We start from the raw sequence: 22,273 nt of genomic DNA on the forward strand, positions 1-22,273 counted from the left end.
ATATTGTGGTGGTGTTGATTTGTAATTTTTACAAATACATTTGGTATCTCACAAACATTCCAAAAACTAACTTTATTAGTTGTTTTAAAAAAAAAAAATGCAATGGTTTATATATATTTTTGTAATAATCAATTAAAGCAATTTAAACAGTCAACGTTGTTTTATTTTTTTCTTAGTTTTCCTGATGCGATAGCATCTTTTGTAGTTTGCAGTTCTTTAACTTGATAATCTGGAACATATCTTGCTTCCTCTTCCTCCGCAGAAGGCTAGAGAATGTATAGTTATAAAATTTTAATTAAAAAGTCACAACAAAATTCTTAGTTAATAAATAAAGTCTATTTTTCTATTACATTATTAAAAGTGTAGTGAAAGAGTATAAACATTTTTACATTCCAATCCAAAGCAAATTATACTGCCAGCTGTTCTTAAAGTTAATTCATAAATTTCCATTTAGTATGTCCAAGATCATTTTATCAACCATACTTTAATACTATTTCTGTACAACTGATAACATAAATGTGAAGATCCATAAAGTGGCAACATGCAGAAGTGATAAAACAATTGCATTTTTATCTACTAACCTCTTTAAGAGAGACTTCAACCCCTTGGGGACAATGTCTTCTAATAAACTGTAGTAAAATGGGGACAGTTGTGGTAGGAATATTCTCTACCTGTAAACAGAAGTTTGGGTATTTATTATTGCTAAATATGAGTTCTTCAAATTTAAAAAATAATCCAAAAATAAAAGCAAACTCAGAAAAAAACTCACCATAACAGTTCTGTCATATTTAATAAGACTATATTTCTCATTCACTGTTGAAGAATTCTGATGGAAGGTGCGCACTTCGGTTGATTTAGCTGGGGTAGCCCATCTAGCATTAAAAAAGGTATTTATTCATATTGCGTGCTTGCACTTGCATTCAGTCAAAAAAAAGTGAAACATGCAGCATAAAAATTATACAAAAACACAAAGACTTGTCCCAGGCAAAAGAGATAAGCTTCACTTTCTATAAAGATAAAAGCTCTAAAGAATTATTTTAAAAAACGATTTTAATAAGAAAGCATGTAATCCTGGAAGTCTTGTATCTATTTTAAAAGACATACGCATCTGACTCCAGCTTAAAAATAGATTCCACTGCTTTATGTAGATATTTTGCATAAGACTCAAGAACAGGAAAATCATATCCTCTCATGACAATGTGGAGAGCTTTGTACTCTGGTATGTCAGGCTGTAATTTCTGTAAAAAAAAAAAAAAAAACACTTAGAATCTAGAGATCAGTATCTACTTTAAGCTTTACGTTCTTCAAGCTTGATTCTAATATACACATCTAAATAACATACAAATAGGCTTATTCATTACTACATGCATTAAAAAAACCTTACCAAATCATTTGGTTCCCACATGCCATGAAATTTAGAACGTGTGGCTAGAAATCTGTTAAAATATTTTTAAAACAAAACAATACCTGTACTGACAAATAATTTGGCATTTCGTTGAGTTATTTGGTAAAATTAAGTTTAGAACTGAAACAAATATGGAGCATAATTTATAAAATGATATTTTTTTCTAAAAAATAATAATGAATTTCTGTTTTATCTTTCTAATCTGAAGTTATTAGTACTCACCTTATTACATCATTTTTGTACATGGTTGTTTTGGACACATATCTGGACAAATTTTGCTGAAGATGTCTGATACTCATCATTATTGATTTATGAAGACTGAAACATTGTCAAAACATATTAAGATAAATAGTACGAGGTATTCAACTTTCAAACAAAATATTTTAATTAATAAGCAAGTCTGTCAGGGATCACTATGAAAATACAATAGGCCTACATTAGTTTCGCTTAACCTACTTTTTTCCCACAGAAAAAGATCCAAGCCTAATTTCCATATATACTAACAAAGCTTCATGATCATTCCAACAATTTATAGATCTCTACTTTAAGTAGTTTAATCTGGCTAACACTACAACAATATTGACCAGATTATAACAATGGCTGCTTAGTGTTTGTTGTACATTGTACATTGTACACTTACCATCTACAGTGTATTTGACCTATACACTAGGTATAAGGGAGAAAAAGGTAATTAAGAATTACATGTTTGGTAAAATTATGGTTCCATTGTACATAAAATCATCTGTGTGGCACTACAACATTTATCAATATTGTTTATAGAATAGATAATTAAATTTCCCTTTGTAACAAACTAATTTTAATTTTCATCATGAAAAAATAACTTGCATGAGGAGACTAATTTGTCTGCTATGTATTCAAATGCAAAAACTGCAGCAGATGAGAATTCATGGGAATTATGTATGAACTCAAGACAACAACAGGGTAAAAAAAAACAGAGTATTACAAAGTAAAGGATGAGAGTTTTAAATTGAAAAATAACTAAAATTAAGATTTTATGAAAGTATCTAATTAATATCTATACATATAATTCTCTACGTGGGGACCATGCGAAACACCACTAAGACGTAAGCTCAACAGACCATATCGCTACCACTCCCACCCCCAGCAGTCTGGAGAGCTGTTTAGTCCAGTCCTAGTGACTGCTATTAACTATTATTATTAGGGGCAGATAATTTAGTTTTTAAACTATTTGAAATTAATGGGAGGTAATAACATGTTCTGCTTGCTCTTTTCATTGTGGTCTGTAAACTGTTGTCACAGATGGCTGCTTTCACTGAGGTGGGGGGGGGGGGGGGGGAGTGGAAAGTGAGGGTGAGAATAATCATCCTTCACTAGCTAGTAGCAAAATATTTTCAAATTATGAATTACTGAAAAATAGGAATTAAACTAAATAGGCCTATACTAGTAAATATATAATAGGGGTGTATGCTTCGTCGCGGATCAGCTCATTAATAAATAAATCACAGAAAAAATGCCTCACTCTGCTAGGTAGTAGACTAGTAGAGTAGTACTAGATTACTAGATCTAGTAGTAGAGTAGTAAAAAGAGTAGACAGACTCATCAGACTGGGTAGATATAAATTTTAAATTAGGCCTATAAATTTTATAAAAACAGAGTATGTTGACTATAACTATACTTTATACTATAACTAACAGACAGTACAGTACAACAGTGTTATAAGTTCATCTTATCATCTTATGTTGTAAAAGCATACCCCACTTTTTCTTACCAGCGGTTGATCTGCAATCTTTATTATTTATAATTAGTAGATCTAGATCTAGATCTATTTACAGGTTAAATATTATTTTATTTTTAAATAATCAAAGAGATCTAAGTCTAGAATTCTAGATCTAGTTTTCAAGCTTGGATTGCCATTGGCATCATAAAATGTATAAGGTTAAGAAGACTTGATTTTGAGTACTCTCCCTTGCTTGATAAAATCCAAACACCGAAACTAAAATTTGTATTCGCTACAGTTTTCTTCTTTCATTTAATTTGAAGTAAGAAAATTTTCAACGTAGATTTAGACTTATATTGAGAGTATGCACAAACAACGCAGATCTAAAAAAAATCACTATGTTAAACATATTACGTGTGTTATTGTCTTTATTAATATGCCTATTTGAAAACGTTTTAAATTTCATTTGTTGAATCTAGCTAGATCTAGATCTAGTTATCTAGATTTGTGGTATTTGCACTACACGAAATGGCACACAACATGCACAATGCTCCTAAATTATCAAAAAAGCGCAAGCTTGGAAAGAATAAAAAGAAATCATGGAGAGCAGTAAATGTCGACGACATCGAGGAGTATTTAGAAGACGAAAGAAGACAAATTCGGACAGGGTAGGATTGATTTTTAAAAAAAAACATATTTTATTGAGTGATCACATCACGCACGCAGGCATTTGTTTTTTTTTAGAATTATTTTAATTTTAGACTTGAGACAGGCCTAATTAATCAATAAACACTAAATTCACTCTAAATCTGAATATCTAACCAACCAGGCACTACATTTGATGGGATTAGGGATAGGGTTAGCGATAGGATAAGGGTTAGGGATAGGATTAGGGTTGGTGTTAGGGTTCTGCGGTTGTAAACACACGCATGCGCAGTACCATCGAAAACACCGCCGCGAAGGCAAGTCGTAGTTTCTCTCCATTCCGGCTAGCATCGGCCTTTTAATTATTGATTAATTATTGATCTACTGTAAAAGTTAACACATTTTTATGTCAAACAACTAATGAAGGTACCAAGAGTGAAGAAGATTAATTGACAGACAACTGTTACACCATTCCAGCACTTGCAGAATTCTTTATAGACATAAAGTTTTTTATCATGGGCTATATTAGTTGAATATTCAGAAAAATGGAAGTTTTAATTGTTTACCACTTTGGATTAACTTTCTATATTAGATTCATATTATCAGATGCATTTTAAGTGCTATAATTTCCTTACTCTTTTTATAAAATATTTTAGTGGTTTGGTATCAGAAAAGGCAGATGACACTTTGTTTGTTTTGGACAAAAGTACACAGAAGGACTCCACTGCAAGTAAGTTGCCTGCACTCATTTAGAAACAGACTCATATTTGAATGTTTCTCTTTCTTTTGTGGAAATTATGACTTTTGAATACTAATTTGCAGAATCCCTTTCCAAGAGAAGTCTTCGAGAAAAACCTTTGAAATGTCTTGCCCTTCTGCAGCCAGACCCACACAGTAAACTGGTTAGAAAGTAAGTTCTTTTTTCAAACACATGTGATTGGGGCGTACTTAGTTTTATTTTGTTATTAAATTATTATTAATAAAACAACTAATTTTTTTTTTATCCAGGCCAGATCAAGTAACTTTTAAAAAAGGCAAAAGAAGTGAGCGAATTCTAAATAGGTTAAGAGAAAGGTCAACATCTCTGGTTAGACTAAATGCTGAAAGCCAACGTCAGAAATACATAGTAGAAAAGCTAATTAAAAGAGAGCACAAAAAACAGCTCCCTGTTGTTGATGAGGTTTTGTGGTCAGGTAAAAAGTTTACTTCCTTATTGAAAATTTAAATCACCTGAAATTATATATTCATTCATGTTTCTTTTACTTTAGAAAAATAATTTAATTTTGTTTCTCTTCTTTCATCCTCCCAGATGATACTGATGACCTTAAAGCACCAAAACCAAAGGTAGATCCTATAATTTACTATCACATGTTCTACCAAAAAATAGCTTTATTAAGGTGCGTGTCGTTAGTTCGCATTTCCTTTTTATATTCCTCTTATAATATTTGCTTTATTTTTATTGCTCCTACAGAAAAGGAAGATAAGTGCATTACCCGCAACACCTGTTCCACATCCAGGTACTTCTGTAAATCCTGCATATGATGAGCATCAGGTACAACTTTATAGTCCTATTTCTAATTATATATAATCAACCAATGATATTTTTTTGTGTAAAGTTTTCATTTTGATGCTTCTGTATTGTAGGATTTACTCCTTCAAGCCCATATAAAAGAATTAAACAGAATAAAGAAAGAAAAGAAGATTTTTAACTCGCTTGATGCAAAGTTTCCATCACAGCGTGACGCTCCAGATCAAGTAAGCAACTAAGAAATTCTTTAATATAGAGATTTTTATATTATTAAGCTTAATGTAATAAAACTACTTCGAGTATTGAAAATCTTGATAAAGACACTACATTTTGCATAAATATTCTGATAAGCATAATGTTTTTTCTATTTTTAATGCTTTGTGTTTTTCATAAAACATAAGATCAAAATATTACAGAGTAAAAATGTTATGAATCTCTAAATCTTTTTGTTTAGAACACTTATCTCCTTGAAATGTCAGCTGGGCTTGTTGATGAATCTGATGATGAAGACGAGGAGGCTGAGAATGACAACATACCTAAAAACCCTCCTGTTAGAAGAGAAGACAGAAAAACAAAGAGGCAAAAAAGAATAGAGAAGGAAGAGAAAGAAAAGGTAGAGTCAACTTGTTCTAATGTTTTCTTGGAAGTCTACATCTGAGCAGCCAGACATGTTTTTTCAGACAAATAGTTTGTTTTGGACAGAAATGTAATTATTTTCATTTAAAAAGAGAGATGCTAAGTTAATGCATTTAAAATAAGGAACATATTTATTTACTGCATATGTAATTAGTTTTATGGTCTTATTTTCATTCAGATGAAACTGAAGGCCAAGGAAGATGAATTAAAGCAAAAGGAGCGGATGGTGTTAAGGTATAGCATTTGCTCATATTTTTATTGTTGTATGCTGGAAAAATGTAGCGTTATTGTGATATCTTCAATTTTTATATTTATTTTGTCTTCCAGAATACCAACTATTAAGTCTGAAATCAACAAAGCAGAAAGATTAAGAAAAGAAAAAGAAGCCATTAAATTAAAGGAAAAAGAATTGGAAAAGTTTAAGACTAAAAGACTTGGCAAAATAAGATATCCTTTGCTATTCATGCAAACAATGTTTTTTTCAAATACTTTTTTATTTCTCAAGATTGTTATTTAGAACAGCTCAGATTACAATTTATTAAACTTCTGTATAAAAAGAACTTTTATTAAAATGGAGTTTCAAGCAAATTGAATGTTTTCAGACAACTTCTATAAGTTGTATATTTTAGTAAAGCTAGGTTTCTGTTCTCTTGTCAGTTTATTAAAAAGTTACCCTACTTCGCTTCAAAAATAATTTTAAAAGATTTAAAAAATGATATGCTGAAGTACTTGAACTGAGAATTATTTATTTTTAAACCAATTTATTGAATTTTTGTCTAGTTAATTTTCAATATTTTAAAAATTGCCTTAACCCATTACAAGTATGAGGATGCTGATCTTGATTTGAAACTGTCTGAAGAGCTTGTGGCATCTTTACGAGAAGTCAAAGTAATATTTCATTTACAACATTTAATCTTTTATATTTATAGACCCTTTTCCTAAATAATAATGTAAGTTTAATTTTAAAATATATCTTTAATAAACAAATATGTTATAAGGGGTAACTTTTTCAGCCTGAAGGACATATTCTTCATGATGTATACAAAAGTTTACAGAGGAGAAATATAATTGAACCAAGAATGAGACAAAAGTAAGTAGCATATCTGTTGTTTAGTGGACTATGTCAATTTGAGGTGAACACTTACTAGACATCTGATGAAGTGCATGTGATTGAGCATTAATATTTGCCTCCTATGTTTAATAACTGATAGTTTCATTGTTACAGTTAATAAATAATTTTGGAGAATGCTGGGTGAAATACTTTAACACTTATATCTCTTTTTAGGAGGATGAAAAAGAAGTTCAAGCCTAAGAAGGTGGAGAAAAAAGGTCACAAAGCTGTTAAGTAAGTGCAATTTACTGTTCAAATGTTGTCTTTAGGGTTTTTATTTTTTTGGTCTGTTTATTTCACAGCTAAACATTTAAAAAAATGTTTTATAAAGATAACATAGTTACTAAATTTTAAGAATATAATTAGGTTTACAGGTAGTTTGTTTTTTCTCTACTATTACTTCAGTACTATTAAACGAATAGTGCATTCACTTAAAAGCTGATATATTTTTATTAATTGCAATACTAAAATTCAGTTTTTTACTTTTTTTTTTTCAGATTATGATCTTCATATTTCTACTTTGTGTAAATAAAGTATTATGTTAAAAAACAAAATATGTTTATTTGTTATTTCAATTTGTTAAGATTTGAAACAGTGCAACTGCTAATCAGCACTCTGCCTTGAGTACAATGCCAATTTTGCTGTCAAACAGAATTTTTTTTTTCTTTCTTTTTTTTTTTGTTGTTGTCTGAGCAATGATGGCAGGTATTTGTGCCTTAATATAGTGATGGCAGAAAATGTGAAATTTTCTAACTCTTCAGCCTAGGTATCCACTTTACCTCCTGTGATTGATGTTAAGATGTCAATTGTGTAGCTAACAAACAATTGTGAATTTATTTTACATCCCTGTTCATAACATCCTATCACAAAAAAATAAACGCTACATACAGTACTGTACTTAAAATTAAGACTGTCAACTCATGGTCGAGAAGTTATAAGAGATCTGCAGTCTGAATGGTAGAATGATATAGGGTGTTGCTGGACGTCCCCACATGGAAACATCTCTCTTTCCCCCCCCCCCCCCCCCCCCATCCAAATACCAATTCTCTTACGATAAGTTACAGTTATGCCCCCTTTAACACCATTTTGCCTACCTACATAGCGGGGGCAATTTCCGATACTAAAGGGAAGATAGGACACTTATTACTATGTATGTACACAATTGGCCAAGGCCACCAGAACTCAAGGTCGCAAAAACTAAACAATTTTTTTTGGAACTATTCAAATCACGAGTCATGAAATAGAAAACAACAAAGATTTATTAGAGGTACCAAAGCGAACTGATGTGTCAGAAATGTTCCTGATATCAGTGGCCGAATACAACGGTGAAGTGTGGTTGCAGTGTCTTAAACGCTAGGACGTCCATAATCTACAATGAAGTAGAGGAAGCTGCCTTGTCACAGAGTATACGTCAAACGTTCGCGATTTAAAAATTAACTCTTAAACCATTATGTATTTTTGTAAGACTAAATTGTAAATTTAAAAAAAGCAGACCACTGTAGGCTACCTGATGTTGACACACCTCAATTAATTTTATTAGAAAACTTCGTTTAAAAAAATATATTTTGGGGTCGTTTATAAATGACATCACACTCGGAGGGGGGAGGGGGGTCCCGTAATTTTGTGAGGGGGGGGGGGGGGGGTTCAGATGGTGTGACGTCACATTTTTTTTGCATTATAAAAAAGCAATGTTAGAAAACGAGTGTTAGCAGTTATTTCGCGTTTTAGAAAACGGTTTTAAATAAATTGTAACAGGAATTGATCAAAATACTCTATGTTGACAGCTCTGACAAGATTTTGGAAAAATATCGATGTTTTAAGAAAAATTCAACAGCAATTTTGAGGTGTGACTTCATTTTAGGGGGCGGGGGTGTCTGGCTTTTTGTGACCGGGGGGGGGGGGGGGGCGGGGTTAAAAAATCGTCAAAAAAGTGTGACGTCATTTATTGATGACCCCTAGGCGGGTGGGTGGAAATAGACTTAGTGAGAAGTCATTTAAGTTGTAGTCTCACTTTTTGTGGCGATGGTGAGGAGAGACAGGTTAAAGTCCTATAAATAAAATCTATAGGTTATTCATGAATGAACCCTTTTGTAAAGAGAATGTAGGCTACCAATGTAGGTTAGGTGCCATCCATCAAGGGGTCATCCATAAATGACGTCACGCTTTTTTGACGATTTTTACCTCCCCCCTCTCCTCCGTCACATTTCGTCACAAAAAGCCAGACCCCCCCCTAAAATGACGTCACACCTCAACCTACAACCCCCATCAAAATTGCAGTTGAATTTTTTCAAAACATCGATATTTTTCCAAAATCTTTTCTAAACTCTTACAATTTATTAAAACAGTTATCTAAAACGCGAAATAACGTCTAAAATTCGTTTTCTAACAGTGTGACGTCATTTATGGATGACCCCTAGAGAGTAATTAATTAGGCCAGTTCCTTAAGACATTTTTCTTCCGGGGGTAGGGGTGCACTTGAAATTTTCGGGGGGGGGGGCGGACACTGTTAAAAGTATATATTCTCTACATAAATTCCATTTTGTTTGGGGGCAGTAGACTTTCTTCGGGTAAAGTAGACATACCACGAATATAGAATCTAGAGACTATCGACCATCTTGCGAATTTATTACATTCAATTTATTACATTCAATGTCATTCGCTATTTTACGGTTGTTTGCGGTCGAAGGTATAATCTTGATACTTCTAACAATCCAGATTTCCATGTGGGTTCAAAATTTGTAAACACTGAGTGTTTTCAGTTTGACCTCTGCAAGTCTGCTATATCGTGATTTTACCAGTAGTAGATCTACTGCGTTTTCTCCACTATTGAAATATAAATCTACGGGTAATCCCTTAGTTTAGCGTCGGAAATTATCGGGTAATGTTTGTTGAGTTTCGGTAATTAGAGTTACGGTAAACCATGGTTTATTTGACCATTGAAATATAATTAAATTGAAAGTCGATTGTAGTAAATTAATGTTTTAATTTTTTAAGTTTAATCGACAAAAGGAAACAAGAATAAATATAATAGTAGATTTAAATTAGTAGTTCTAAAAATAAAAACATATATAAATATAAATAATGTATCAAATGTAATAATTTAATGTTTTTGGCTTGCAGCGGATTTGCGACCATTAATTAATTAAATCTAGATCTAGCTAGATATCTAGCTGCTAGGCCAAGTAAAAAAATCTAGATTACGAAAATAGTAAAAATGATTACAAAATGTAAAAATGATTACAAAAATAAATCTATCCAAATTTTAAACATTCTGTTTAAAAATAAAAGAAGACGCCAAATAAAGTATGGTTTACGGTACTTCCGGTGAATTCCGGAAGTGTGTGACAGACTTTGTTATTGTTTTACTGTTTTTTACTGCTATACGATTCCGGAATAATAACCGACGCTAAACTAAGGGATTACCAATCTACGTTAATTTAGATCCTTCTCAGCCTATTAATTATGTGCAGGTAAAAAGATTTTAAAAGAAAGTTAAGATTAGAACTGACACTGACTACAGTACAGTTGACTACACACACAGTACACTACAGTACACAGTGCAGTCTCACAGTAGTAGTAGTACGAGTACTGTGACGGTTACACTACACCAGTGCCAGTCAGTACACTAAGAGTAGAGAATAGTAGATCTAGTAGTAGTAGAGATCTAAGTAATCTACCATTTTAGGTACGTAAAATTAAAATCGCCCGCGACTAGATTATAATTTCTAGATCTAGATCTAGATTTTCTAGATCTAGATTCTAGTAATGTAAAAAAACAGGTGACTCCTTAATCTTAAATAGATATTAAATAGGGTTATTTTTGTATTTTTCAAAACATAAAATAAATCCTCCTCAAAATGACTTTAAATGTGAAATAGGCCTAACTAAAAAAGCTCATGGTTGCTAAATCGAAAAGTCTCGAGTTTGATCCCTTCCAACACTAAAATTACTAAAAATTAAGAATGAAAAAGAAGAAAATATTTTCAAAACTGTTAGGCCCTACTAGATTTGGAAATTTAGATCTAGAGATCTAGATCCTAGGCCTAACTTATAATTTCAGTTTTTTTCCCTCTTAATTCTTAAATATTTAATAACAAACAACTAATAATAATTTATAATCATCTATTTTCAGCTGATTTCTTGTGATACTGGGTGGAAATCGATAGAAAACACTATTTGAGTTAGTTGACATTGTATAAGCACTAAGCCAGCCTAAGGTAAGTTTAAAAAAAATAATTTCAGTATGAGTATGCCTATGGAGTTATAGAGTATAGATCTAATTTCAATATTTAATGCTTTTTTTTTTTTGTTTTTTGTCCGGTTAAATAAAGCCAAGAAAATTCAGTGGTTGTTTTTTTTTAAACATTAGGGTAATATCATAATAGCCCAAGTCATTAGTAAGTAGGACCTAGTTAACAGATATTGCATTAGTCATCCCCCCCCCCCCCCCCCCCCCCGTTTAACAGGACAACGAAAAAAAAAAACAGGGAATGCTATAACTTTTTTATATCTACTGCCATGATTTGAAATTTTAATACTCATAACTGCTTACTATTTAAAGATAACAATGGCTGCTCAACAATCAGCTCTACCCCCTCAGATGCAAGTGGATGCCATGTCTACAGGTTCCCAGGTATTTCTCTTTTACAAGTTTCCTTATGAGTTATAGTTAAGCTATTGAAGCAGCAGCTAAGATCATAACAATAGTTGGCAATGCGGATAATTTTAGATACCGATGTCCGATAATACACTCTTTCATAAAATAGGTGTGTTGGGTTGTTAGTAGTATTGTATTTGTTGGGTTGTTAGTAGTATTGTATTCTTGACTAATTTTATGGTTAGAAATTAGGGTTAGGCATATGTTAGGACCAGGGTTGGGGTTAGGGTCAGGGTTAGCATTGACATTAGCCAGCCATGTGTGTATTTAGTTAACTACCAGTAACCCAAACACCCCCTTTTTTAAAGAAGATTCCATTGTCAGACACCGGTATAAAAATTCTCTGGGCAATGCCTTTAAAAATGCATTTGTTAATGTAAAATTAGCAGAATTTATTTTACCTCTTGTAACCAAGATTATGCAGCTTTTAGATAATTAAATGAATGTTAAAAGTCTGGGCTTAAAGAGTTGTTTTATATTTTGTACTTAAAAACTCATTAGATTGTCACTTTTTCTTGCAGTTCAGAGAATTTTTAAGCCAGTACAACAAAATAACAGAACAGTGTTTTATGGCTTGTGTTCATGATTTTACTACGAGACGTGTGATAAATGCAGAGGTTGGTTGATTCGTTTATTTATATTTAACTGTCTTAATTAAAAACATAACATGTAGTTTTTGTCTATGTGATTTGAGGCTTGTATCTTTGGTTACTTCCCTCTAAAGAAGAGCTTTCCTGTATCTCTCAAGTTTGGATTTTCTGTTGATCTCATTATTTACTGGTCCCTATGCCTGTTTTCTTGGGGTGTTGAGGCAAATTAAAAAAAGCATATTTTGATCTGTTTCAGAGTACCTGTGCTTTGAATTGTTTAGAGAAATACATGAAGATGACCAACAGAATATCCCAGAGGTTCCAGGAGCACCAGTTAACAAGTAGCGACGCCTTGGCAGCAGCAGCACAAAAAGCTAGTTAATATTTCCTTTAGTCTGGATGTTTATCAATATTTGTATGATTGGTAGCAAACAATACGAGTATGTTCCAGCTTTTATAAAATTAGTGTAAGTGAGGAGAATTTGAATATGAAAATGTTGTTTTTTTATCAATTAAAACTATGATGTAGCATACAAATGTGCTGTGGCAAGAGACGGGAGATAGCAGTGTGAAATAAATAAATGAACAATGTGATCTTGTTTGTTGTGGGTGTTAGCTTCATCTCTTGGTTAGTATCTTGTGCAGCAAGCTTTAAAAAGTATTAAATAAGATTTTATTCATCATCTTGGTTTTAATCATTTTGTTTTACTTTTAGACAGTCCATAATTTGAGAGCGTTGACAAGAAAGTGCCAATCCTAGATTCTATATTTACAGTTATTTTAAATTCAAAGGTTAAATTAATGCTAAAATAAAACTTAAATTGCTAATATGATATAAATTTGATGTTTGTATAAACTGTTACTTAGGTCACTATGTCCAGATACATTTATTTCTGATGTGAAAACAAGAAAATATTTTTTTAAATTGAAAATTAAATGACATATTCATTTACAAAAGGGGAGATAACTAGGTTCTAGCTTATCAGTCAGGTGAGCTGGGATCCACATGAATGTTTATATATATTTTTATCACTAAGGGGTAGATAATACAATTAAACTATATGTGTAAGGTGTTTTCTTTAATAAAATTTGACATTAAAGCAGTTGGTAATACATTTTAAATTAAGTTTCTACTTGTATCTTTACAAAATCTAAGTACTCAAGAGAGGAAATAAAATAAATGCAATGTAGCTATAGTAATATGTTTTTGAAAAGGTTTCTATAGCCAACAACACTAATAATACTTTAGCTAAAGAACATTTACGTTTATTTTCTAATTTTCAGGACATTTAAAGCCTTGTAATTTTGAATAAAATTCTTGTAGTGACAAATAATAGACTGATGTCCAATATAAGGTGTTGAATTAATTAGTTACACACATGATGGATGGTATTGTATGATCAGTAAATCTCACCCCAGTTCATTCCATGGTTGACTAGAGTTCTGATGGAAGCTGTAAATTGTAAGTCTGGAGAGAGAAAAATGTGATGTTAAGCTTAACTTGTAGTTTTGTATCAGTCTTGAACAAAATGTGTTTTTAGTTTGAATAAAATAATGTGATTTTGAACTGAGTTAGTTTGTCTTATCTTTGAAAGGACCTGATAAAAAATGGCCAATATTAATGTTGTTTGACTACAGGAAATGAAGCAGAAACCACTACAGGGCCCAACATCTAATGTGGCTCCACTCTCAGCAGTCACTCCAGATCTTCCTTCAACACCCTGTTCATCTTAACATCTCCTTATCAAAACCCAAACTCACATACTTGTAGTAAAGTCAACTTCCCAGAACAATAGTTGAATTACCTTGTGGTTTTAATTGAAGGTGTAAGCTCTATTGTGCACGCTATGATTTAAATTTACAGCTTCAAGTCACCAGATCAAACAATGGCAGAATCAGTCAAATTTTACCGTGAACACCAGTGACATTAGCTCACAGGCCTACACATCTTGGAAGTGCTAAAGTATAAGTATCAGAAAGGCTGATATGTCAAGCATACACAGATTCATTCAAGGCTGAATTCACATTTTGATGAGTGCAGCTCATGATGATCACATGATATAGCTGTTAGCAGTGTTTCATCCAGACTTTTTTCTCCGGAAGGGGGGGGGGGATGGGGGCGGACACTGTTAAAAGTATATATTTTCTATATAAATTCCATTTCGTTACGGGGGGGGGGGGGGGGTTGACTATGGAAGAAGCTATGGTGGTACAGGGACCAAGACAAGACATGCCTCAAAGATAGACGTTGGTGTAGTTATTGAGTTCAAGGCGGCTCGCTACAGACTCGTGTAAACGTATTGACGAGTAAAAGGAAAGATTTTACAAATTATTGTTACTTGAATAGCCATTGAGAAGAAGAAAAAAACTTTTTAATTTAATTTACCCTGTATTGTGCAAGAGTGGATGACAACTTACAATCTGACAGACATACAGTCCACGTGGAATCCACTTGGTATGAGCGACTCATTGCAAAACGCTCAAGGAATTTTAGTGGCTATTCTGGTAGAAGATGTGGTGCATCATAGGCTAGGCACCAGATGAAATGTACTACAATCGTGTCTGATGGTGGCATCAAAACTGCTCTGCGGGTGAGCAGATCATAAGGATATTCTGTAACTGAAATACAAAAATACATTTTTTTAAACCAGCAGTGTACCAGTTTTATTTCGTCTAGTACAGCTAGTGGCCTAAATTTTATAGGGTCGGGTCGGCGCACGAGGCGCCCCCCCCCAACCTACGCCTCTGCATGATACATACGAGACGAGGAGGACTGTCGTTTGTCCAGTCATTCAGTTTGCGATCCAATACTTTCTCAGCCTACTGAAGCCAATATTCAATTGATAACTTACTGAAAAGTCACAGGCAATAACAAAGAAATGAGAAATATTCACGCAGCGTGCCAAGCCGCTAATCCTATTGACGACACATATTTTGGCCGGTTTAATGCGTAGGCATATCTTTAGAATATCTTTAAATATTCACATAAAAATGTATAAATACAGTGAAACATAAGGTGTAGGCATATCTTTAGAATATCTTTAAATATTCACATACAAATGTATGAATACAGTGGAACATAAGGTGCACCAGTTGTGTGCATGTACACAGTATAAACTGTCAGTATATATTCCCTAGTTTATGTCTGTATTATGTTGATGCAACCAATGGCTTCTGCGTCGTTGGTATGTTTCATGGAGGGCGGGTGTTCAAACACTTTTTTTTTTTTGCTACAGATGTTGAATAATAAATAGATAACTAACTTTTCATGCCAGAAAACAACAACGAAAAAAATTACAACAACGAGGCCCGCACATTTTGTGCGAGTAAAAAAAAAATCATCTCTACAATCGGAGGCGTAGTCGAAAAGGGGGGGGGGGGGGGTTAACGCCCCTTTCGGAGTTTTATTCAAGAGTTATCTTTCATTTCAAAAGACAACAGGCAAATTGCAGGGCAGCAGATCTGGAACATTTTTTATCGCTTACCCAGAGCGAAACTTATGTAACACCAGTTTTTAAAGTCAAATCCTTCAACATCATTGTACAAGTGACCACAAAACAGTAGACGACTCGTAAAAAGATCGCCTAACTAATAAGATAACACTGAAGACGATTTTTTGTTGACCAATAATTTATTGACCCAGGCCCATCCATGAATTATAAATCACTATGCTAAGCCGTGCTATGATACTAATCACTTCCCACACACTGACATAACATCTCCTGAACGGCAACAACGCTGAGCTGATTGTAATAACATCGACCTTCAAACAATCATAGGGAAATAAATGTAAGGACAAGTCACACGATAATATTATGCTCAAAAGGCCAAGAAGGAACCATCTGCTCAACGTGATATATTTGCTATTTGTTCTCCTCCTTGGGCGACAAGGGGATGGACAAAAGATATTTCAACGTCCACTATCTTCTTCATTACAGTGTATTTGGTTTCGTATTTTCTATGCTTAATTAAAATGCCTTTTTATTCTAGCGTTTAGAAGAAAAGTGTTTTAGATTATCATCTATATATATAATTCTCTTCTGGGAGCCGCTAGAAAACAAGCTGTAAACGCGCTCCCTACCTCCCCACCCCTACATGGTTTTAGTGAGCTGTGTTCACTCTAAATGTTTACAAGCAGAGCCAACGATTTTAAACGTAGGGGGGGGGGGGGAGGAAAGGGGTGGGGGTTATGGTCCTTAACGTGCTACTTATAGTGTTTTAAAGAAATATTTTCAGTGGCAGCATTGGTACTGTCGAATTCACAAATTTTGAATTACTGAAAAGTAGAAAAACAACAACTAAATAGCGGCGTATGTTATGCCGCGGGCCGGCTCGTTTTAAAGAATTGTCACGAAGACACATCATGTCTAGTAGATACGGCAACCAGTCAACTCTAACAGTCACACCGCACATCATTAGTATAAGCTGTATTGTCTGTAAGATGTCATCTGTATCATCTACAGTAGATCTAACAACACGAACACAGTAACTTATCAAGTAGATATAAGCTTATGGGGTCTCAGTCAATGCGTATTCCGTGAACTGATTCAATGGCCACGGATTAATATTCTATCTCTTTAGTGTGAGAGTTACATAGACATTTGAATAGGAGGACTACCAGTGGTACCCGTCAAGTTGGTGATATCTAACAATAACTTACAAGGTGCGCCATCTGTTCTTATAGATCTAGTGGGAGAAAAATCGCATACAGAAGGAAAATGTGTTGATATTGAATGCTCCTCGCGTCTTGAGGATAGGTTAGCTCCCCCTCTAGTGGCGTAAATAGGGTGTGTGTGTCGGGGGGGGGGGGGGGAGGTATATTTAAAATTGTGAATGTCATAAATCAACTGTATATATATATATATATATATATATATATATATATATATATATATATATATATATATATATATATGTGTGTGTGTGTGTGTGTGTATAACATAAAGTAGCACTTTCATTCACCGGAAATTAAACAAAATTCGAAAGAATCAAAAGAAAAAGAATTACATCGATGTTTAAAATTTCGTCCACCTAACTGAAACGGTACTCAAGTTATCGGTATTTTAGAAATCAGAAATAGAGTCAATTACCACTTCCGTTTAATTCAAGTATAAGATCTTATACTTATATATGAAATTTCTTCTATCTGAATGAAACAGTACTTAAGTCATGGTATTAAACACAAAAATAGAGAAAAATACAACTTCCGGATTCCGAAAATCGTTCAAAAGATGAAAGAGACATGCGCATACAATGCAATACTTATATGTGAAATTTCGTCCACCTAACTTATTTAAACCGTATTCAGTTTATTGGCTTTTGAAAAACCAGAAATAGAGTAAGTAACCCTTCCGGTTACCAGGATCGCTCAAAATTTGATACAAAACTGCAAATTTAATATAATAATTATGGAATTTCGTCTATATAACTGAAACGGTACTCAGGTTATCGTGTTCACAGATAGACGCATAGGCAGATAGACACAATCACAAAACTATTTTTTTCCGACTCAGGGAAATCTCGACCGATTTTCTGCACGATTTCAATACTGACTTTCTCTATACGTCGTATACGAGAACATAAAACGCGACCCATTTTATACAAAAACGTGTGCACGTGTACGGTAGTTATTTATTTCAATGTTGCTTCATTGTTTGAGTGGTTTGTAGCTGACCTGTTGTAGTGAGGCAGATAGCTAATCTGGCACTGCCTTTTGTTTTCATGAATGTATATCTTAAATATGATAGTCTATATCGATTTTATAGAGAAGATATAATCCAACTTCCATGTTACGGATTATAAAGTTTGTGCACTGTTATGTTTTATAATTCACTCTAGAATCTAGAGATAACTCAACCCATGATAACATTTAAATAAAATAACACTTTGTAGAGTGGAAAATTTGTGTCCAGCCCCCCCCCCCCCCCCCCCCCCCACACACACACACGATCACCTTAAAAAATCAGCATACTCCAGATTTGAAATGTTTTGAAAATTTAAAGTCGGCTATAAACTATTTTTTGCTTATTTCGTCTGTTTAAAAGTTTAATAAAGCTGTCGTTAGGTTTAACATGTTTTGAGGATTATTTCGACTAGTCTGAGTCGCGACTCCGACGGCGAAATCAATCGACGGTTAGATCTATTTCACTCTTCACCCAGTTGTGTCGACTTGTGGATCATGTTTGCGGTTGTTATTTCAGAGCTATCTTTTAGAACACACACGTTTTATATTTGTTCCTTTATTTTTCTAGTTAAATGGAGTGTTTTAGTGCAGTTTTTATATAACCAGTTGTATAATTAATAGCCTATATCCGATATATCGGTTTGGTTGCTCATTTTACTAGTTTCACCTATTGCATACTAATAAAACATATTTTTTTAACAGCGTGCAAATGCTCTAACAATACATTAAAAAACATAATAATAGCATAAATAGCTTTTGTCACAAAATGTAGACCCTACAAATTAAAATGAATAGATTTCTAGAGATCAACATTTTGGCTACTTTTTCTATTAGGCCCTACATGATGATTAGACCTAGGATCTACTGCCACAAAAACAAAACAAAAACAAACTTCAATGTTTATATTCTTATTTTTGTTGCACACAAAAGCTTCTTGTTAATGAAAAGCCTACTTATTTAATTTTCTTCTTTTTAGTATTTAATTTTATTTTAAAAATATAATTATAGTTAACATTTAAAAGCAATAACAGGCTGCTATACTTGTTCTTTCGAAGACCAAAGTCTACACTCCTAAAGATTTAAAAAAAAAATGGCCTTAAATTTTAAATTCCAGATCAACTCAATAAAACATTATATAAATATCTCAATATTCCCACATAAAAGTCACTCTACACCATTGTTACCCTCCCATGTAAGAATCTTGACTTTCGATGTGAACATCAAATCTTCTGAAGATAAAATGATCTTAACTGATTAGTTACCTCCCCTTTTGTTATTTATTCCAGTAGTCTTTAATTGAATTTTAATGACTAATTGTTATAGCAATCTTCAAATTTAATTGCCAATTGAATATCTCAATAAATTGATAGTAAGATAGGCCCTACTATTGCGTTGTCATCAGAGGAGCACTAATCAACAAATCTTGAAGAAATCGCTCCATTGGAAAGGAGTCAAAACTGAATAACATAATTCTATCACCCAGACAGACATCCAAAGCCGTGGTGTTGGCAGAAATTAAGCCTATATTGTCGCTACATATAATGTAGGCCTATATTTATACAGTGGCCCTAGTTAAAGTTCGTAAAATAGTCCAGGTAGCTAATAGGAAAGCACTTCCACCCAACCCCCGGAAAATAAACAAACAAGATATATGTTTTATAACAAAACAAATACTGAATTAAACTAAGGTCCACTCCTAGAAATGTAAGTGCGCCCCTCTCCCATAAAGTTTCAAGTGCACCCCCCCCCCCCCCCACAACCGGAGATAAATATCTGATAGAAATACTGCTTGAATTAAACGTATTCTATTCAATAAACAGAAAGGCACTTGTGATATCAGGAAATGGCATACATTGATTTCACCAAATGGATATCTTTGCAAGCTGGCACTGCTGCTGATTGCTCAGTGGAGTGTTACCAACGGCCAGTCATGCGTGCCCATCAACTGCATCACATCTGAGTGGACCGAGTGGACCGAATGCTCCCAGTCGTGCGGTACGGCGGGGGTTAGGGCGAGGACGAGGCAGATCCTGGCAGCCGAGCAGTGCGGCGGCTCCTGTGTTGGCGGGACGTTCGTCAGCGAGAAGTGCAACCAAAAGTGCTGCCCCCAGAATTGTGCATACACGCCCTGGTCACCGTGGGGGTCGTGTCGGTGCGACGCCACGTACTGCGTCCCCGGGTCATGGGTCGTCTGCTTCAGGTGGAGAGACAAGGTCAGCGACGCCGTCTGCGGTGGCTACTGCGACATGGTCACGTACGAATTCCAGTGTGGCAAGCCGTGCTGCTACAAAGATTGCATTATGGGAAGGTAACATGTCGTCTTACAATATCATTGTAAAATTTCATTTTATCAAGAAAAGTCAAAATTTATGCATGCCAATAATAATAAAAATATAAAAATCTTAGGTTTGAACACACGAATAAGAAGATTAGTTGTCAGACGTGACTTATTTTAACACGATCATTTTATTTCAAGAATTTTTAGATCTATAATTAAAAAAAATAGGTTAATTATAAAATGAGTAAACCTTTGTGTTGGTAGCTGGGGAGCCTGGGAAGCGTGTGATGCTCGGTGTGAATCTGACGGTCTCAAAGTGCGAAATCGTTTGGTCATTCAGGAGCCAGATTGTGGCGGGAAAAGATGCGACTACGAGTCCGAGACTACCACGTGCAAGGGCCCGTGTTGCCCTCAAGATTGTGTTCTGGGCACCTGGAGTGACTGGTCTGACTGTTCCACTGTCTGTGGTAAGTGTTGTGGTGTACTCTCTCTGGTAAGTGTTGTGGTGTACTCTCTCTGGTAAGTGTTGTGGTGTACTCTCTCTCTCTGGTAAGTGTTGTGGTGTACTCTCTCTGGTAAGTGTTGTGGTGTACTCTCTCTGGTAAGTGTTGTGGTGTACTCTCTCTCTCTGGTAAGTGTTGTGGTGTACTCTCTCTGGTAAGTGTTGTGGTGTACTCTCTCTGGTAAGTGTTGTGGTGTACTCTCTCTGGTAAGTGTTGTGGTGTACTCTCTCTGGTGAGTATTGTGGTGTACTCTCTCTGGTATGTGTTGTGGTGTACTCTCTCTGGTAAGTGTTGTGGTGTACTCTCTCTGGTAAGTGTTGTGGTGTACTCTCTCTGGTAAGTGTTGTGGTGTACTCTCTCTGGTAAGTGTTGTGGTGTACTCTCTCTGGTAAGTGCTGTGATGTACTCTCTCTGGTATGTGGTGTGGTGTACTCTCTCTTGTAAGTGTTGTGGTGTACTCTCTCTGGTGAGTATTGTGGTGTACTCTCTCTGGTATGTGTTGTGGTGTACTCTCTCTGGTATGTGGTGTGGTGTACTCTCTCTGGTAAGTGTTGTGGTGTACTCTCTCTGGTGAGTATTGTGGTGTACTCTCTCTGGTATGTGTTGTGGTGTACTCTCTCTGGTATGTGTTGTGGTGTACTCTCTCTGGTAAGTGTTGTGGTGTACTCTCTCTGGTGAGTATTGTGGTGTACTCTCTCTGGTATGTGTTGTGGTGTACTCTCTCTGGTAAGTGTTGTGGTGTACTCTCTCTGGTAAGTGTTGTGGTGTACTCTCTCTGGTAAGTGTTGTGGTGTACTCTCTCTGGTAAGTGTTGTGGTGTACTCTCTCTGGTAAGTGTTGTGATATACTATCTCTCTGTAAATGATGTTGGGTTGTCTGTGGTAAGTTTTTGGCAGGATTTTGTGGGGTATTAAAAAAAGTATTTGCATGTGATAGATGTTTTGCAGTTTGTGGTAGGTGTTGTATGGTATATGATAGGTGTTGTATGGCATATTATAGGTGTTCTACTGTGTGTGGTAGATGTTCTACTGTCTGAGGTAGTTGTTCTACTTTCTGTGGTAGATGTTCAATTGTGTGTGGTACGCGTTGCATTGTAATTACTGTGGTGGGTGTTTACTTTGTTGCATAACTGTTTTTGAAAAAAAAAATCAGACATTGAGCCTATAATGCTTTTGTATTTTTTGTTCTTTTACTTGTTTTAAAATGAATAAATCTGTTTATTTAAGGGGAAGGTATAATGACCCGAACCCGCTACATCAAATACCCCGTGTGTGGAGGAGCCAACTGCACGGAGCTGAATGACAAACAGAACCAGACATGCGAGAACTATGTCAATGTGGATTGTCTAGTACGTTCTCAGCCTCACATCTTAAGTATGATGTCAGTGTGACGTGTAAAGTATGATGTCAGTGTGACGTGTAAAGTATGATGTCAGTGTTGATTGTCAAGTACGTTCTCAGTCTCACTTCTTCTTCTTCTTCGTTCTTAATTGAGAATATGGTGGAGGATTTAGACAAGTCCAACTTCGTGAACGAACC

The 22,273-nt window shown here is 34.6% G+C and overlaps 4 protein-coding genes across 5 annotated transcripts in view; 3 read left to right on the forward strand and 1 right to left on the reverse strand.

The window, feature by feature from the left end:
• Positions 1-82: 82 nt before the first annotated feature.
• Positions 83-3,358, reverse strand: LOC131944460 (uncharacterized). Of its 2 annotated transcripts, none has more exons than XM_059305085.1 (7): positions 3,156-3,358; positions 1,628-1,723; positions 1,385-1,436; positions 1,105-1,238; positions 770-872; positions 582-671; positions 83-266 (listed from the first exon to the last, which is right to left on the reverse strand). In XM_059305085.1, the coding sequence occupies exons 2-7, from the start codon at positions 1,705-1,707 to the stop codon at positions 162-164; spliced, it is 564 nt and encodes a 187-aa protein (XP_059161068.1). In that variant the 5' UTR covers positions 1,708-1,723; positions 3,156-3,358; the 3' UTR covers positions 83-161. The 2 variants fall into 2 exon arrangements, with proteins under 2 accessions (XP_059161068.1, XP_059161069.1); XM_059305086.1 differs by having other exon boundaries at positions 3,141-3,358.
• A 236-nt stretch (positions 3,359-3,594) lies between these two features.
• LOC131944459 (ribosome biogenesis protein NOP53) lies at positions 3,595-7,563 on the forward strand. The gene is made up of 14 exons (XM_059305083.1): positions 3,595-3,772; positions 4,406-4,479; positions 4,572-4,659; positions 4,758-4,942; positions 5,059-5,093; positions 5,221-5,301; positions 5,394-5,504; positions 5,732-5,890; positions 6,092-6,147; positions 6,241-6,360; positions 6,735-6,801; positions 6,927-7,003; positions 7,199-7,258; positions 7,522-7,563. The coding sequence occupies exons 1-14, from the start codon at positions 3,633-3,635 to the stop codon at positions 7,526-7,528; spliced, it is 1,260 nt and encodes a 419-aa protein (XP_059161066.1). The 5' UTR covers positions 3,595-3,632; the 3' UTR covers positions 7,529-7,563.
• A 2,885-nt stretch (positions 7,564-10,448) lies between these two features.
• Positions 10,449-12,954, forward strand: LOC131944522 (mitochondrial import inner membrane translocase subunit Tim9-like). Its single transcript, XM_059305199.1, has 5 exons — positions 10,449-10,494; positions 11,157-11,241; positions 11,586-11,657; positions 12,203-12,298; positions 12,528-12,954. Exons 3-5 carry the CDS (start codon positions 11,592-11,594, stop codon positions 12,651-12,653), a joined length of 288 nt encoding a protein of 95 aa, XP_059161182.1. The 5' UTR covers positions 10,449-10,494; positions 11,157-11,241; positions 11,586-11,591; the 3' UTR covers positions 12,654-12,954.
• Positions 12,955-20,137: 7,183 nt separating this feature from the next.
• The window catches only part of LOC131944493 (protocadherin Fat 4), a 30,884-nt gene continuing 28,748 nt past the window's right edge, over positions 20,138-22,273 (forward strand). The window contains exons 1-3 of the mRNA XM_059305161.1: positions 20,138-20,262; positions 20,497-20,699; positions 21,962-22,083. Of these exons, the coding sequence (XP_059161144.1) occupies positions 20,201-20,262; positions 20,497-20,699; positions 21,962-22,083 (387 nt within the window). The 5' untranslated portion in view covers positions 20,138-20,200. The remainder of the gene's footprint in view (positions 20,263-20,496; positions 20,700-21,961; positions 22,084-22,273) is intronic.

The sequence above is a fragment of the Physella acuta genome, unplaced genomic scaffold, assembly GCF_028476545.2.
Source record: "Physella acuta isolate Inbredline_101_S28 unplaced genomic scaffold, ASM2847654v3 ptg000494l, whole genome shotgun sequence".
In the NCBI taxonomy this organism is placed as follows: domain Eukaryota; kingdom Metazoa; phylum Mollusca; class Gastropoda; family Physidae; genus Physella; species Physella acuta.